Source organism: Podarcis pityusensis (genome assembly GCF_964106645.2).
Source record: "Podarcis pityusensis genome assembly, chromosome: Z".
In the NCBI taxonomy this organism is placed as follows: domain Eukaryota; kingdom Metazoa; phylum Chordata; class Lepidosauria; order Squamata; family Lacertidae; genus Podarcis; species Podarcis pityusensis.
The window spans coordinates 13,893,041-13,910,796 of record NC_138044.1 but is presented as its reverse complement, the minus strand read 5'-3'; the positions used below and the strand labels follow the sequence as shown (position 1 = coordinate 13,910,796).

The 17,756-nt window shown below is 49.1% G+C and overlaps 1 protein-coding gene across 1 annotated transcript in view; it reads right to left on the bottom strand.

Moving 5' to 3' along the window:
• The window catches only part of PRRC2B (proline rich coiled-coil 2B), a gene marked incomplete at its 3' end in the record, with an annotated part of 58,218 nt that overhangs the window by 20,813 nt on the left and 19,649 nt on the right, over positions 1–17,756 (bottom strand). The window contains 14 exon segments of the mRNA XM_080989524.1: positions 755–2,932; positions 4,293–4,518; positions 5,659–5,734; positions 5,737–5,862; positions 6,718–6,908; positions 7,200–7,512; positions 8,725–8,917; positions 10,498–10,588; positions 11,351–11,484; positions 12,432–12,553; positions 12,637–12,878; positions 15,450–15,593; positions 15,887–15,959; positions 16,149–16,251. Of these exon segments, the coding sequence (XP_080845650.1) occupies positions 755–2,932; positions 4,293–4,518; positions 5,659–5,734; positions 5,737–5,862; positions 6,718–6,908; positions 7,200–7,512; positions 8,725–8,917; positions 10,498–10,588; positions 11,351–11,484; positions 12,432–12,553; positions 12,637–12,878; positions 15,450–15,593; positions 15,887–15,959; positions 16,149–16,251 (4,212 nt within the window).

Here is a 17,756-nt window from a genome sequence, read left to right as displayed (position 1 = left end):
CACTGGAGCTCCCTGCTTATAGATAGCAGGCAGGCGCCTTCACTGTACTCTTTTGGGCACCTGCTAAAAACATTTTTATTTAGACAATCCTATCCAGATGTTTAGAAAGCTGGAGTGAGCTTTAATCTGTTTTGAGCCTATTGTTACTTTATTTTAACATTCTGAAAGTCTCAAACTATTATTAATTCTCTTATTGATAATTTTATAGTTTTGTCTTTTTTGCAAACCACTTTGACTGTGTTTTTTCTACAACTGGGTGGTGTACAGTAAACTTATACAATAGCAGCTTTGTGCAGGTGGGGGAATAATAATTGCACGGGTAGGGGGAAACCCACCGTTCCCGCTCTCCATTTATTTATTTCCCCACCCAGTGTGTTTTCCTCACTTCTCAAACTTTGGAAAGGCAGTGCAAGAGTTCTGGCGGCATCCCTTGTGCCTCCTTCCAAAAGCCCGGCATGTCGCTTCCCAGGGTGTCTAAGGTCATAGGAGCTCCCAAAGCCCTCATGCGACTTTCCCAGTCCCTGGTAAGCAGTCCTGCCTTGTGGGGGTGGGGAAGGGGCAGTTCTGGGGGGCTCAATTTTGGCTTTGCACATGGGACTCCCAGAACTGAACCGTCACCTAAGTGGAAGGCCCACCGCATCAATTTTACAAAACGAATAAAGCAAAATCTTTGTTTATTAAGCAGAAGATTCTGATTGCACAACTACAGCCATTACTTTGGAAGGTGGGAGGACATTAAAGCTGTAAGGCTTACCTTTTTGTTTTTATCTGTGCCCCATTCATCTGCTGGCTTTCGTAGCAGGAGGCTGCTCCATTCCCACCAGCTCTCACAGCTTTCTCCCCAAACCCAGTCGAATCAGCTTTCCGGCTCTGCCGATCCACTAAGGGTCTCTGGCTGGAGAAGCTTCTCTTGGCCAGCTCCCTCTTCTCCCCCATGCCGCTGCTGGAGAGATTGCCGTCCAGCTGGGCCTCGCCCTCCGAGATGGCACTGCCACCGCGCCTCTCCCGCCTCTCGCTGAAGTCGCTGCTCTCAGAGGCTGTCTCCCACTCCTCATTGGCATGGTCAGAGGAGTTCTGGTAGGGCAGCTCAGGAGACCTCCTGGTAGCGGCACCACCCCGATCCATCATGGTCAGCTTGGCTCTCCCTGGCCACTGGCAAGCTAGGAGGTTGGTTCCGCCGTCTTCTGGGCTCCACTGCCCCATGGACTCGCGCTCCTGCCTCAAGCGCCTGAACCGAGGAGGCTTGTCCTGACGAGGTGGGCGCCGGCGGCGGAAAGGACGATTCTCAGCATTCTCGGGATCACCCCCGTAATCCTCCTGGAAGTAGTGCCTCTTGTCTAATGAATCCTCCTCATTGGCCCGCCGGGTGAAGGAGTCTGGGTGCTTATATGAGTCTTGGCCATAGTCCCTCTCAGACAGGCGCCTGGCCCCAAAGGTGTCCAGAGGTGTGCCGTGGCTGTACTCCTGCCACGTGTTCCCCCCATTCCGGCCCTGCCACTGGGCAGGCTCCTTGGAAGCAAAGCCTCTTCGCCCATACCCAGAATTGCTAAGTCTCGGAGGTAGCGAGCGCCCGAAAGCTCGTGGGGCCCTCGCTCTGGCATCCAGGGTACCTTGGTCATCCGAATAGATCTTGTTGGACCGCCAGGAGTCGCGGAAGTCTCCCTTCTTGAGGTCACTCTCCTCCCTTTCCACAAGGGAGCCCTCATTGCTGTTTTCAGAGCCCCGCTGGCGGCGGCGCTTGGGCAGCTCCTCGTACTCTGAACCTTCGCTGTGGGTCTCGCTGGCAATCCTGCGCCTGAGCTTCCCTCGTGGGAACTCTTCTGGCTGGTTGAATTCCCTCAGGGGCCGCCCTCTGCTACTTCGCTGAGCACTGCAGACGCTAGTGCTGTTGCTGCTGTAGGCACCCCGGCTACTGATGTTGCCACTGCCACAGCCCACAGCATTGCCACGGCCTCGGAAGGTGAACTCCCGGAAGCCACGACCACGTCCCTGTCCCCTTCCGCCAAAGGCTTGTTCCTCATCAATAAATATCCAGTTGTTTCTTTTGGTGGGGGGCAAGTCACTGGACTCCCTTGACTGAGGCTTGGCCTCCCAGACTTTCCCGTTTTTCTCCTCCTCCTCCTCTTCCTCCTCTTCCTGCTCTTCACCCTCCTCCTCCTTCTCCTCCTCGCATGGTTTCTCGGCTTCTTGGACCACTGTCCGAGAGGGGTACTTCTCGTCCAGCAAGTGGAAGCGGGCAGAATGGAGCAAGGCAGCAGAATCATGGTCATCCTCCTCCTCCTCCTCCTGCGCCTTGTGAACCGGGGCCTTCTCCTTTGGTGGGGGAGGGGCGGCCTCTTCCCCATCTGCTTTCACTTTTTCCAGCTCTTTCTCCTTCTCTTCGACTTTGAGAGCCTTCAGGACTGGCTTCTTAATCGGGCCAGATCTTCGAGCCCTCCCCGTCTGCTCCTGGTGCTGCTGTTGTTGCTGCTGTTGCTGCTGGCTGCTGGCATTTCGGCTCTCAGAAGCCCACCCTGGCTTGGCAGTTGCCTGCTTGCTGGCAGGCCCGTCTTTCTTCCATGCCTCAGCACCAAAGGACTGCTCATCTCGGCAGGCCTCTTCATTTGCAGAAGCCGTCCCGTCCGAGGATTTCTGATAGTGGCTGGTATCCCAGCCGTTGTACTCTGGCTTCTTATCACTGTGGGCCAAGCCGGCTTCCAAGGAGGTGCTCCTCAGGTTGGTGTGGTGAGGGTCGGCAGTGCTAACGGAAGGGGCACATTCTTGATGTGGGAAGAGACGGTCTTGGCTCAGCCTTTGGGAGGAGCCGATGCAGCTGTCAAAATTGGCCTGGGGCTTCTTGTCAAAGATGTTTAAGTAATCTTCTCTGGACTCCTCAAACAGGTCACGTGCAGGGTTGATGCTGGTGCTCTGCGATGAGTAGGAGCTGTTGTTCCTGAAAAAGGAAAATGTCCCCCACAAAAAAATAAAAAAATCAGTCAACAACTTGCGATGGCTTTAAAAGACAATCAGAAAGGTTCATGGAGGATATGGCTATCAGTGGCTACTAGCCACAACGGCTATGTACCACCTCCCCTGCTGGAGAGGATACACCATTTCCCCTGGAATCACTAGTGGGCTCAGGTCCTGCTTGTGGGCTTCCCATGAGAGCACCTGGTTGGCCAGCTGTGAGAAGGATGTTGGACTTTCATCTGAGGCAGCAGGGCTCTCCTTAGGTTCTTAGCCTTCCAATATTCATATTCCTCCTCCATCTCTCTCTCTCTCTGCATCCAAGATGCAGCGGTGGCCACCAACTTGGATGGTTTTAAAAGAGGCTCAGACAAGGTCATAAAAGAGAAGGCAATCAATGGCTACTAGCCATGAGGGCTATGTTCTGCCTCCGAGTATCAGTTGGAGCATCTGGTTAGCCGCTGTAAGAACAGGATGCTGGCTTTTGCTAGAGTTCTGTTTCAGCAAAAGCAAAGTGCTGTGGACTTGCATCCGCAGTTGGTCCAGATTTAATATTGGAAAGCTCCCAAGACCATCACCTGCCACTCTCACTCACTGCAATGAATGCTTATGATTTCAGGGGGTTGGGCCAGATGACCCTTGGAGTCCCCCTTCCAACTCTACAATTCTATCATTAATACGCTGTATTTTTTGCTTTTCTTCTTGCCCTCTAGGCACTGGGCACTTCGCAAAAGTGGAGTGCCCAATTACTGGCAGAGCACATAGCGCAAGGGAGGGCTGCGGCATAGGCAGGTGGTCGAGGACTCAAATCCAGAGGCAATTTAGCGAAACAGCTTATTTTTTTTAATTAAAAAATCCGGATCATTCAGAATTCAAAAATATAAACGTCCCTACAGACTCCTCCTCATAATTTCTCAGTGCTAGATAAAAACATTTCCCTTTCCTCAGGCAGTTTGAAAAGTCTGGAATATCATTGCTTTGGGAAGGTTGCGGCCTGATCCAAGCAAGGTGGTTTACAACAGGAGCACTGCCACCGTGCCAATGACTTACAAACAATCCCAAGTTCAGTCCCCAGCATGCTAATCAGTGCAGACAGTACTGAGTTAGGTGGACCAATGGATCTGACTCAGGACAAGGGAGTATTGTAGGTTTTAGGAGAAGGGCTGTAACTCAGTGGCGGAACTTTACATGCAAAAGGTCCCAGGTTCAATGGCATCTCCAAGCAGAGCTAGGAGAGATAATCGTCTGCAACCCAGAAGAACAGCTGCATTGTCAATTCAAACAATACCAAGCCAGGGGCCTGAGTGTCCTCATGATGAGAGCACCTGGGCAGGTTTCCCCCTCACCTGGCGTGCAGTCCTTCGCTGGCCATGCCTTCGGTCTGTTTCGGGCGGGAAATGGGGCAGCCTTTGCTCTGAGAGGGAGTGTAGCTCTCCTGACCCCACACTGGTGGAGGGGTCTCCCCAGACACAGGCTTCCTCTCCTGCTGCATGGAGGGCTGGCTGTTCTGCTCCTTCGACAGGCAGCTGCTATTGGTCAGGGAATCCTGCTGGACCGCCGGCTTCATGGCCCCTGTTTTGGGACAGAAGGAGAGATAAGGAGAGGAGGCAATGGAAAGCTTGGGAGCCCAAACTGGGTTCTGAGATAGAGGCACCCAGGAGGCCCCAGGATCAACCCCAGCTTCTGTGTGTAGGGCTTGGAGAGATAGATGCACATACACGACCGCCCCCCCAAAAAATGTCTGAGAGTGACTGTTGGTCAGTGTGCTACGTGCATGAATGATCTGACTCAGTCTAAGATAGCATCCTGTGCTCATCTCACCCCTGATGTAATCCCCAGTCCCGAGGTGCCCTCTAACTCTTTCCCTGGGGAAGGCATGAAGGCTAGCAACCTTTGAATAATTAACTGCAATTTGGAAAACAAATGAACAAACCAACCAAAAACTATTAGAGCCGCGACAGCCACTAGTTTGGATGGCTTTAAAAGAAGATGACAAATATCTGAAAGATAAGGCTATTGATGGCTACTAGCCATGATGGCTACCTGCTACATCCAGTGTCAGAAGCAGTGTGCCCCTGAATACTGGGAACTGCTGGGAATTACAGATTGTGCTCCCATTCCCGCTTGTGAGCTTCCCTTGGGGGCCTCTGGTTGGCCACTGTGAGAACAGGATGCCGGACTAGATGTGTCTTTGGGATGATCTCTGGAAATGTTTTCATTTGTTTCCATATATGTTGTGGAACATACATTAGAGATCTAGAAACTTCCTGGGTTCTGTTCTATTGGACCCTGTGTTTTACAAAACATTAAAGATTTCTCAACGACCCTTACCTCTAAGTCTTTAGTGGGGAACTGGATTTGCTGGAAGGCTTAAACCTTATCTCCCACCCCCACCCCCATATCCTGCAGGGTCCGGTTTGACAAGTGAGTGGGGCTGCCTACCTGTCAATCACCTGACCCTTACAATGACATCAGTGCACCAGCCTTTGCTCACATGGATTATCAGCTCATCACCATGGCTTACAAAGAGATATAAAAAATGGGGTGTACAGAGAGCAAGAGGAAAATGAAAGCAGGCAATCAGCTCTAAACCATGGTTTGCCTGTATGAAAGCTAAACCATGGTTGCATTCTAACTCCTGGTTAGCACAAACTATGATTTGATGCAATTTAACTAATCACTGGTGTTTTCTTCCTTTTAAGGAAACATTACCTGAAGGATGGAGGGCTGAGGGGTAGAAATCCACCGGGGGGTGCCCCTGGACCATGCGAGGGTCCATGTAGGAAGGCGCATCATCATCCAACGGGGGTCGAAGCCCAGCATCTGTGGATGTGGTGGATAGAAGGTCCGCTGAGGGTGGGAGGAGGGAGGATAGACCTGGGACTGCGGCCAGCTCTGCATTTTGTACAGCTGGTCCTTAAGAGGGAGAAAAAAAACTAAATGGGCATGGAGTGCAGGTGCCTGCATAGCCCCTGAATAGAAACCACATTGTTGGACTCCCTATTCCCATAATTCTACGACTCTGGGTTAAATCAGGTTCAGCCCCCAATGGCATCTCCAGTTGGTGGAAATTCTCCTTGCCTGAAATCCTGGAGAGGCACTGCCAGTCAGTATTGACAATACTGACCTAGATGGACCAATGGTCTGGCTCTATGAGGACTGAACTCTTATTCTATTTTTAGGCGATGGCCAGGGTTTTGCATGCAGAAGGTGCCAGAGTAGTTTAATAATCCACCCATACTCCCAAGCACTTTAAACCTTCATGGCTTCCCTCAAGAAACTGTAGTTTGTTGTTAGAACTTATTCCAGAGCTACAGTTCCCAGAGTGGTTTAACAATCAGCCCCTCTTCCCAGGGAACTCTGGGAGTGGTAGTTCTGTGAGGGGGAACAGGGGTGCTCCTAACAATTCTCAGCACCATTAAATTACAGTTCCCGGGATTCTCTGGGTGAAGCCATGACTCTTAAGGGTTGTGAGAGTAGTTAGGATAACCCTGCTCCCCTGAGAGGGATACGATTTCCAGAGTGGTCAAGCTCTCTATCCCAGGCGCTTCTGGGAGAGGAACAGGGAGGTGGTCTCCTAACAACTGTCAGCACCCCTTAGCCAGCCACAGGATTATTTGGGGGAGGCCATGACTGGTGAAGAGGTACTACAATGCTTAAAATATACAGTGCAGCTGTGGCCAACATAACGTGAAAGGGAGTTCTCCCCCGTGGCGCATAGACACACCCCTCCAAGATGAACGGCGTGTTTGGCGCAGTGGAGGTTCTTACATGCTGTTGCTGCTGCCGTTGGAACCGTGGGGGAAGCAGTTTCGGGTACTTGCTGAATTCCTGTGCGGGGGACACGGCTTCTCGGAGCTCCTCCTCACTGCTGCTCCGGTGTGCTGCTGACGTGGCCAGAGTTTCCTCCTCCAGGTAAGCAGGAGGGGAAGAAGTTTCCTGGGTATGAAACTCAGGGTTTGCTAAGGAGAGAGAAAAAAAGTCTTCTTAACAAAGATGCTCCAGGCAAGGCACCTCTTGGCTGGCCCCGATGCCCTCCCCTCGCCCCCAAAAGCAGGGCATCTGTTTTGCACACAGAGGGCCCTTGGTTCAATTCCCAGCATCTCTAGGTAAGGCTGGGGAACATTTTCTTTCTCAAACCCTGGAGCTGCTGCCAACCAGTGTAGGTAATACTAAGCCAGAGGGACCCATGGTCTGCTTCAGTGTATGATAGCTCCTTTGGCCTCCCATGAAAGCAGCCAGTGCAGCCCTACCTCTCCGGGTGGCATGGCTGTTCTCCGGCGGGCTGGCCATCTCCAAGGTGGCAGGCCTGGGCTCTTCGTTCTCCACGTGCTTGTGGCCGTCTCCAGCTTTCTGTGCCAGCTTGCACTTCTGATCCAGCTCCTTCAACTTGGCAGCACAAGCGGCCAGGCGCTCCTCCCGCGCTCGTCGCTCCTCCTCCTCCCGCCGCCTCCGGGCCCGCTCGACAGCCTCGGACATCTCAGAGTGGACAAACTTCTGCCGCAGAGGGAGCTTCTCCTCCTTGTCCTCAGAAGACTGCTGCCGGAGGCCCCCCAGTGAAGGTTTCTAGCACAGGAGGTGGGGGGGTGAAGAGTAAGAAGGTCCTTACAGTGGTGAACCACAGTTCAAAGGCACTCGCACCAAGGAGAGGGAAAATATGTACCAACATCTCCGCGCCAAGCAGGAGAAATCTGCAAAGCTGGGAAATGTGCTCCCTTCTCTTATGTTTATTTGTTCAGGTATCTATACACCACGTTTCTGTACCTTCCTATATACATAAAAATGAAAGGCTGCGTCCCACAACCCCCACTGGAGAATCTGTAGTGCCTGAATTTGCATGAAGTCAGGGTGAGGTAGGGGAGCGAAAGAGAAGGCAAGTTGCACAGCATGGCAGTGAGGGAGGGAATGCGGAAATGCAAAAGGGGCTGTGGAACAGAAGGCAGGTGGCTTCCTAACAAGGCGGAAGACAAAAAGGGTGCTCAGTAGCTGCAAAGTGTGGGAGGAGGAAGACATAGGTCACCATGAAGGTGGTTTGTGTGTGGGGAGAGTTGCAAAAAAGGGAGTGGGAGGAGGCATGGATGTGGGGTGAAAACAGGGGTGCGAAGTAGGATTGCAAAGCAGAAGAGTGAAAAGTGGGTTCAGTAGTTACATGGAGCAGGAATGGGAAACTCTAGGGGGTTAATGTGGAGGGAGTGGCAAGGGGGTTGGTGAGCAGAGCAAGCAGGGGCCCAGCCCCTAGTGTAATATACAAGCATAATACTGTGGCATAGAGCATAAAGAAGTAATAGCAACCCACGTATGTGATAGTATGTTCATACACTTGCACATCTGAATGTGCAGTGAAATGAGCAATAGATAAATAAGTAGGTTGTGTAACTTATTTATATATACTGAATATTCTTTTTTCTGTTCATATTTAATCATTTTTGCATTTCTACTTTCTATATTGAATTTGTGTAGCAAAAATGGGGGGAAAAGAACCAGGGGGGGAAATTAAAAGAACAAAAACATAACATTGCAATAGTGTCAATAAAAATGTTCAGTCAAAAATGAATGAATGAATGAATGAATGAATGCAGGAATGTATTCCGATTGCTTTTAATATGGGGAAACACTCAAGCAGCCTGGAAATGCACACCTCACAGTAGCACAGTACAGGAAAAGGTTTTTAACGCTATATGCAAAAGCCCTTTCCCATCTCCTTCATAGCAGCCACTAACATGGCACACTAACATAGCAGTTAATAGCAAGCCACCATGCTGAGCAAGCCCACCATACCTGATAGTCTGAAAGGGGAGCCCAGCCATTCACTTTCCCTGAGGGAGGCAAGTTATCTGGTCCTTTACGGATTGGCCGAGACAGGCCAGCCAAGTCGCCCCAGTTCTTTGCTTCTTCTGGGGGGTGCCTGGCCTCTGTGCTGTCTGCTGAGCTCATGGAGAGCTGCCGCTGCCTTCTGGGGTCCCAGGTGTTCCTGTCAATTAAGACACATTGGATGTTAAAACAGCACCAACTGGACTTCAAGCTCTCTCTCTCACTCTCTCTCTCTCTCACACACATTATATCTATCTATCTATGCCACACACATACACACCCCATCAAGCCATACAGAGGCTCATCAGGACCTAAAGAGAAGTGGAAAATCTTCTCCAAACCTGCCACTGAAGAGAAAGGCAAAGTACAATGGGGCAGAGCATCTGCTTTGATTGCAGAAGGTGCTAGGTTCAGCCCCCAGATTCTTTAGGCAGGGCTAGGGGGGGTCCCTTGTCTAAAAACCCTAGAGAGCTGCTGCCAGTGAGCACAGACAATATGAAGCTAGATGGACCCTTTTTCTGACCTTCCTGTTTTTAGCCAAGAAAGGCTGTAGCTCAGTAGCAGGGCATGTGCTTTGTCTGCAGGAGGCCCCAGGTTCAATCCCTGGCTTCTCCAAATAAGGCTGAGAGAGGCTCCAGCCTCAAACCCTAGAGTTGCTGCCAGTCAGTGCAGATAATATGGAACTGGACTGAGCATTTCTCTGAACAGGTATAAGGCAGCTTCCTATGTTCCTATCAACTGCAGTTGTTGAGGACAGGAGCGGAGGGCTTCTGCATCAGGGTGGGGGTACCTCAAGCCCTTGGGACTCTCCCAATGCCACACACTCCTGTTCCCCATCCATTCATATCCCTCAACTGCTCTGCCTTTCACTGCTTCTGCCTGGATAGAACGTCCTGCAACTGTGATAATGTGGCTTGCTTGCCTGGTTGGAAAGATGGGGGGGAGTGTATATGTGTACAGACACCTCTGCAAAGCAACCTAGCCTAGAAAGGTGTGAGTCACGTCCATTGCTCTGTCCACTTTTTCATATGGTCACATGCACCCCTGGCATGCAGCCCCCAGAGAACTGCACATAAGGAAAGGCTGCAGCGCTTGGGACTTTGTAGAGTTTAGAGAAAAGTCAAAGAAGAGATGACATGATTGAAGTTCATTAAATTTTGCACGGCCTGAAGAAAGTGGGTGGAGAAAAACTTTTCTTCCTCTCTCGTAACAATGGAACTCGGAGGCACCCAATGAAGCTGAATGTTGGAAGAATCAGGACAGATAAAAGAAAGACCTTCGCAGAGCACACAGTTGAACTATAGAACTTGCTCCTGCAGGAGGCAGTGTTGGCCACCAATTAGGATGGCTTTAAAACAAGACTGGACAAATTCATGGAAGAGAAGGCTATCAACAGCTGCGATGGCTCTGCTCTGTCTCCATGGTCAGAGGCACTAATGCTTTTGAAAATCAGTTGGGAAACTACAGAAGAGGAGAGGGCTCTTGTGCTCAGGTCCTGCTTGCAGTTTTCCTCACAGGCATCTGGTTCGCAACCGTGAGAAAAGGATGTCAGACTAGATAAGACAAATGAGAGCATGGCCCTGCGGCTGAAAAATATTCCCTCCTCCTGCTCTGTGTGCAAAGCAGGCCTCACTACCTTCTGCCTCTCTCACCCACATTCACGGGCACAGCAACCTCTCTGTGTGTTGCTTGAAGGAGGCCCGCTAAGCTGCGGATTCCCTGTCCCACCACTGCTCTTACCATTTTGGCCTCCCGTCCTTATGAGTCTCCTCCTCCTCTTCATCTTCGCTGAACTTCAGTTTCTCAGAGTAATCCACTTCGTCATGGATCCCTGCAACAGCAACAAAAGAGATGGAGGGTGGTTAGCTCACTTCCCTGAAGTTATCTGCACATCCTATGCCTGGCTGGGCCTGTCACTCAAAACCAACAGGACACAAAAGGCCAAAGATCTCAGAAACCAGCTCTGCAGTAACTCAAGAGGAGCAGAGCTTTTAGTGTGGTGCCCATGTTCTGTGGAATAGCATTCCTCTCAATATACAACAGGCGCCCACCATCTCTACTTCACAGAAAGAGCTGAAGGCATTTTTGTATCGACATTTTTTCCCAGCTGGATAAAAGGGTCTTTACTACAAATGTTCGCTGATTAGGGGTTTAGGTCTTGTTTTAAATGTGTTTTTCATTTCTATATTTTTAACTTCTTTAATTACCTTATGCGTAAATTGCCTTGAGCTGGCAATTTATAAGGCGGTTAATGGTAATAACAAAAAATATCAGCATGGCCCCTGGATTCTCTCCCGCTGCACATAGCGTGTACTGCCTAGGGACTGTTAAAATATTAAGCTGTTTAGAAATGCTTTTAAATAAACAAACAAAAATAGTGAACTACCCTACCGGTTTGGCACTAGAGAAAGACGTCAGCACCTTCCATCAATGCAATGCTTTAGGTTTCTTTATTTTTGTTTTACTATAATCATGAATGGGCAGAGGGAGAAGGGACCCATGTGAGCCACCAAAGGAAGGGGGGGGTGGGACCCAGAAATTGAACACTACAGCCTGGCCACAGAGCCCAAACTCACGCAAGTGGGCCTTTTACCTGCCCATCCATCGTCTGCATCATTATCAAGTTCATCCAGCCCCTTCAGGTTCTCTGCGTTGATGATAGTGGGCCGGGGAACCCGCTCCCCTTGCGGCCGGGCAGGGCGCAAGACCCCAAGCCGGTTTTCTTTTCTGTGGAGAGCAAGGCAGAAAGACATTGTGCGCCTGCTAAGGAAGCGTGCACAGCCAACAAAGGGACAGGTGAGCCGCCTAAAGCAAGCAGCGAGGGCTGGTGCAGCAAACAAGGTGGCCACGCTGTGCTTGCGCACTCAGCAGTCAGCTGCACCTGCTACTTCCTGGACAGGTCTCAAGGCCAAACAAGCCGAGACACAAGCAATTCACCAGTGGTATCTTCCAGCCGTAGGAACGCTTCAGCCTACGGCATTTCTGAGACGTAAATAGCACCCACCCCATGCTATTAGCCTTGGAAGATATCATTGCCATCATCACCCATCATCATTATAACCCCCCTTCATCACATGGGATCGCAGAGTGATGTACAAACGAAACAAAATACACAAATGGGATGTGAGCAGCAGGGTTAAACCCCCTTCCCGCTGCCATGGTTGTCATTCAATACCTCCCCCCCCCACCTCCCCAGGACTGTTTTTAACCAGAGAGAAGTACGTAGTGTCTCTTTTCTTGGCCAACCTGGAATACTCCAACTCCTATCAGTCCTGGCCAGCATGACTATCTTGGACTACAACACCCCTCAGCCCTGACTAGCCCAGTCATTTGTGGACTAATACTCCCATCAGTCTTGACCAACACAGCTATCTTGGACTATAACTCTCACCAGTCGCGACCAGCACTACAAAGGCTCAGCTGCTGTGACAGATGAGCCAGTTGTTCTGATAATGCTCCTTGCCTTTAAAGAACTTAAGAAAAGCCTTGCTGGATCAGGGCCATGGCCAATCCAGTCCAGCATCCTCTTCTCACAGTGGCCAGCCATATTCCTGCGGGAAACAGGCAAGGAGGACTCAAGCAAAAGAGCACTCTCCCTTCCTGTGGTCTCCAGCACTACTGGTCTTGGAAACAGAACACAGCCATCGTAGCTGTCTAACTAGCAACAGCCTTACCCATCTTGGTCGTTGGTCTGATATTGTCTGAAAGGGACACGGGGCTCCAGGCGAAACTGTGGGAGGGGGAAGGAACCGCGGTCCACCGGCCCAGGAGTCTCGGATGGTTGGTTTGAGCACATCTGGAAAGAAATGAATAAGAGTTCAAAACTCAAAAGTTCAAAACACAAGTGTCAAAAGACAAAACAAGAAGGAGAAGACTCACGAAAGCTGGTAGCATGTCATGGTAAGTTGGGGGTTGGTAGGCATTGGCCATGAACTGCGAAGCCCCCTTGCGGATCTGCTGAGTAGAGCGGAGAGAGGGCTCCTTAAGGTCACTGGCGTTTGCTGAGGAGGGGGCTCCGTCTCCTGCGCTGGAGGTCTTGCAGCCCAGCTCAGCCAGGGAGGCGGTCAAAGATGCAGCAGGGGTTATGTTTCTGCCGCCACCCTCCCTCCAACTCGTGACATCTGTGTGGAGGGGAAACCACAGTTCTAAGATGAACATTATTATTATTATTATTATTATTATTATTAAATTCTGTATACTGCCCTATACCCACAGGTCTCAGGGCAGTTCACAGGATAAAATCACAATATAAAAACACAAAATACATAATCAAAATAAAAACAAAGAGAACCTGATAACCGGCCTCCCTAACACATTTTAAAAGGGCATTGGATGTGAATTTTAAAGAGGAATGTTTTTGTCTGGCTACAGCTGCTGCTGCTGCTACTAGGAAATATAAAGAACAGTTTGTTTGTTTTGAAAATGAAATGGCTGTATTGTTACTACTTATCAGCTCCCATGCTCTTAACTCAATCCACAGGTACCATTTGAAACATTAAGGCAGTGTTTGCCAGCCTGAGGCCCTCTAGACATTTTAGACTGCAACTGCCAAGACCCAGTCAACATGGCCAAGAGTCAGGGTTGATGTGGACATATAGTCTAAAACATCTGGAGGGAATCAGTTTGGGAAAGGCTGCTTAATACTGGAAAACAGCAGCTATGGGCCCTTATATCAGAGATGGGGAGCCAATGGAACTCCAGATATTATTGACTATAATTCTCATCATCCCTGGCCACTGAGGGCTGATGGGAACTGGAGTCCGACAGTATCAGGAGGGCTGCAGGGTCCCCACCTCTGCCTTATATGAATGTATATGAAAGCCTTGAATCTTGCAGCGAGTACGGTGGAGATATGACATATTGAATTCAGAATGTTGGCTGCTTTATTAATGGGAAATGTCAACTCTTGGGAGTTCCACATTGTGAAAATGGCAAATAAACTAGAACTCTGCTTCAGAACTAGCAAAATACACCACTGTCTGAACACACAGCTGAGTTTTTCAAAGGTTCCTATCAAGGGAAGCTGGTCAGCAGGGCAAGGTGGGGCAGAGCCCTACCAGAAGCATTTTTTCTGTACCATAATCCATAGCATTAGTCCAACAGTCCTAGGTCTCCCCCCCTCCCCACCCCAGCCCCAACCCTATTCATAAACTTCCTATATAATTCAGAGACTCCCTGGAGTATTTGCTGTCCATTTACTCTGCTGGCCAATCACAGCTGTGCACAATACAGTAAATCACAAACATCACTATGGCCAACAGGTTCCGCCTTTCACCCTTGTCTCCAAGTGGAGAAGGGGGAGCTGGAGGTGCCAAGTCTTCACAGTACCCTTGTAAGAGACAAGGACAGGGAGAAAACACCAAAACAAACCGGCTGTCCTCTAGGCCACCCACCAGGCCCATGTTCCTAGTGTTGTCTTTTCCATCTTACATTTCCCTATCTTGTGTCCCTGGACTCAACAAAACATTTCCACCTCTCTGCAAAATCAACAATCTGAAACCTTCCTTCTCTCGTTTGAACTAGTTTGATTAACTTATCCATTTCTGTCTGATTCCATTTATCTTATGAACAAATTCCTTTCCTTTTTGGAGCTTGCTGACACTTCTGTTTCTGGGTTCACGCTGGGTTGGCAGCTACCAACAAGATGTACAGTGGTACCTCGCAAGACGAATGCCTCGCAAGACAAAAAACTCGCTAGACGAAAGGGTTTTTTGTTTTTTGAGCTGCTTCGCAAGACGATTTTCCCTATGGGCTTGCTTCGCAAGACGGAAACGTCTTGCAAGTTTGTTTCCTTTTTCTTAACACCGTTAATACAGTTGCGACTTGACTTCGAGGAGCAACTCATAGAACGCGGTGTGGTAGCCTTTTTTGAGGTTTTTGAAGACTTTGGTGATTTTTGAAGCTTTTCCAAAACTTTCCCGACACCGTGCTTCGCAAGACAAAAAAAATCGCAAAGACGACAAAACTCGCGGAACAAATTAATTTCGTCTTGCGAGGCACCACTGTATTCTTGTGATTACAGGTTTGTAACCATTTCATCCCTGATTATATTAAAACAGAATCAATACTGGGCTGAGTCTCAAGAGTGGTTACTATTACATTAGAGTTACAGCCTATACTATCTGCCTCCAATGATTAGTTATGAATGGGCATTCCCACCATCTATGGAGAAAAATGTGCATTTCCAGCATTTAAATCAATTTACTGTGAATATTCCATTCAATCTTGCAAGTGCTAAGTACCACCTTCAGGAGCAATTTAGGCCCTATCCGTGCTATACATTTAAAGGAGCATCATAGCACTTCAAACACTCATGGCTTCCCCCAAAGCATCTTGGGAAGTGTGGATTGTTAAGATTGCTGTGCGTTGTTAGGAGACCCCTATTCCCACACAAAGCTAAAAATACCAGAGAGGCTTAGTAATCAATCCCTCTTCCCAGGGAACTCTAAGAATTGCAGTTTTATTATGAAAGGGCCTCCTAACAGCTCTTAAAATTTAACAAACTACAGCTCCCAGAATCCTTGGAGGGAAAGCCATGGTTGTTTAAAGTGGTAGGATACTGCTTAATAAACAGTGCAGATGGGGCATTATATTGTGCCACTGAGGTGTTTGAACATCTGTGTGTACATCTGAGGCCAGGAAATGAGTCTGCTACAGTGAGAGGAGGACTCTGGCTCCTACTGTTTACGTACTCTGGGGGCGGAGGCTTGGTCCGGGCCCATACGACGGATCTAAGACGCCCTTTTCTTTGCCAGCCTTGTCCTGCTTGCCAGCTGCTTTCAGCGTTGGAAACTCCTCGGGAGAGAAGGATAACTGTCGGCTTGAGGCCCTTGAACCTGATGAGAGGGGAGAAAAGAGGGACAAGGTGATCAGGCAGAGAGGCTGGGGCTCCATGCTCCAAAAACTATCCCTCCTTCTTAGCTGGAAAGACAAAACCAGAAGAACAAAATATGCACAACGGCCTATATGTTAAGGCAACTTCCGTTTCACGTGCTTTCAAGGCACATGTGACCACTGACAAGCATACCTTTTTCGACCCCAGAAGGGGGTGTGCTCATGTGCGCCCCACCAACACGTGCAATGACCCAGAACACAACCTCTGCGCAAACCAGGGGTTGCCTATACTTACCACCTTCTGGTCCGGCTGGCTTTCCATTCAGCTGTGCCCATGACTTTGGTCCACCTGGCACTGAATTTGTACTCTGTGGAAGAAGACAAAAAGAGAATGAAGCAGAGTCCAGCTGGATCAGGACCTGACAGCTTCGGGACTTAATATGAATGGGCAGACTGGCAACCCATGTCCAAGAGACCTGAGCAGACAAGGAAAGCAGCACTTTTCAATCAAAGATGGAATGCGCATGGGGCATGAAAAACCAATATGATTCTCTCACCTCCTGACTGATTGACTGCGTCAGCTTCTGTAAACTGGAGACAGATTTCTGCAAATCCTGCTGCGGCAGCAACTCCTGCGGCTGTGCGGCCGTGGCACTGGAACTGGGGGAAGGCAAGAACAGGGGAGAGTTAAAACACTGCACATGCTATGTGGGCCAAGCCCCAAAATCAAGACCAGCTCAACAGACATCTGCCACCAAGCCACAACTGCAGCCTAAGCCCTCTACACTGCAACCAAGCCCTGAACAACTTGGTCCAGGATACCCACAGAGACCGCCTGAGCCCTTATATCCCAGATCAATCACCAAGATAGCCTGCAAGAGCATCTCTGGCCATTCCCTGAGTTGGTGAGGCTCATTTGATGACCATGAGAAATTGAGCTTTTAGTGTCATTGCCCCAGTCCTGTGGAACAGGCTGCCAACTGAGATTCAGCTGGCACAGGCTGTGCCAACTTTTAAGTGCCTGCTGAAAACATTTGTATTCCGTCAGGCCTATACAGGCAATTAAGAGTATATCCGTCACAATAGTCTATTGAAGTATGTTTTTCTTAAAAAGATTTTTGGTTTTTACTTTTTTAATTGGTTTTACTGTACTGTTTTATATTGCTGTAAATCGCTGTGATGTATTTTTATGATGCGGCAGTATATAAATATTTTCTACAAATAAAATAAATTTGTGCACTGCAGTCTATTATTTGATTATTGATGTAAACCTCCAAAATGTATTTTGTATAGCTAAGTTTTTACCTCTATCTTCAGTACATCTTATTTTATTTTATTGCTATGGCTAGTGGCTGATGCAAATAAACATTCTTCTGATCTGATCTGCGCTGCAGCAGTTTAGCAAGCATGATGAGACTCCAGCCTTTTCCACAGCTTGGAAGTTTCAGCAGAGAGTTGGAACTGACCTGGCAGTTCTGTGGTGGTCCTCCATTCACAGCTCAAAGTCTGGGAGCTGCTTGGACACCTGCACCACGCAGCAGCCTGAGCATCTCAGCAAGCTCCTACCACCCTTCCCTATCCCCAGAAGCTGGAGCCACTGTCCAGTGTGAAAGGAAAAAGTCTAGGCCAGTCTTGGGCATGCATACCTCACCCCCATCATCTTCTAGTGCAGCCGCAAAAAAAGTGGTTTGGAAAAATATTGCTCCTGTTTTTAATTAACAGCAGCTGACCACACTGTTGCCAAGCAATGGACTCAGCATTAGCTGTGGTTTGCTTGAAACAAAGCCAATGGAGCCAATATTCCACGGGTTCCTTGCGATTAGGGATAGATGGTTTATCTGCTCCATTCCAAAAATCCTCTGGTAGGGAAGTCATGGCTTTTTAAAGTGGTATTGTTGTGCTTTAAATGTATGGTGTGAATCGGGCGTAACATTGGATACAACTCAATGCTGGTTATACTCAGGGCAGACCCATTATTGGATGCAACTTAGCTCTATTTATTTCAGCAGGTGTACTTTAACGTCCGTTACCTATGCTCTGGTGACCTCTAAGGTTAGATTACTGCAACAAGTTATATGTAGGGTTGCCTCTAAAGACGGTTTAGAAACTTGAGCTGGTGCAGAATTCAGCAGCCAGGCTGTTCACTGGGGGGGGGGGGGGTTGTT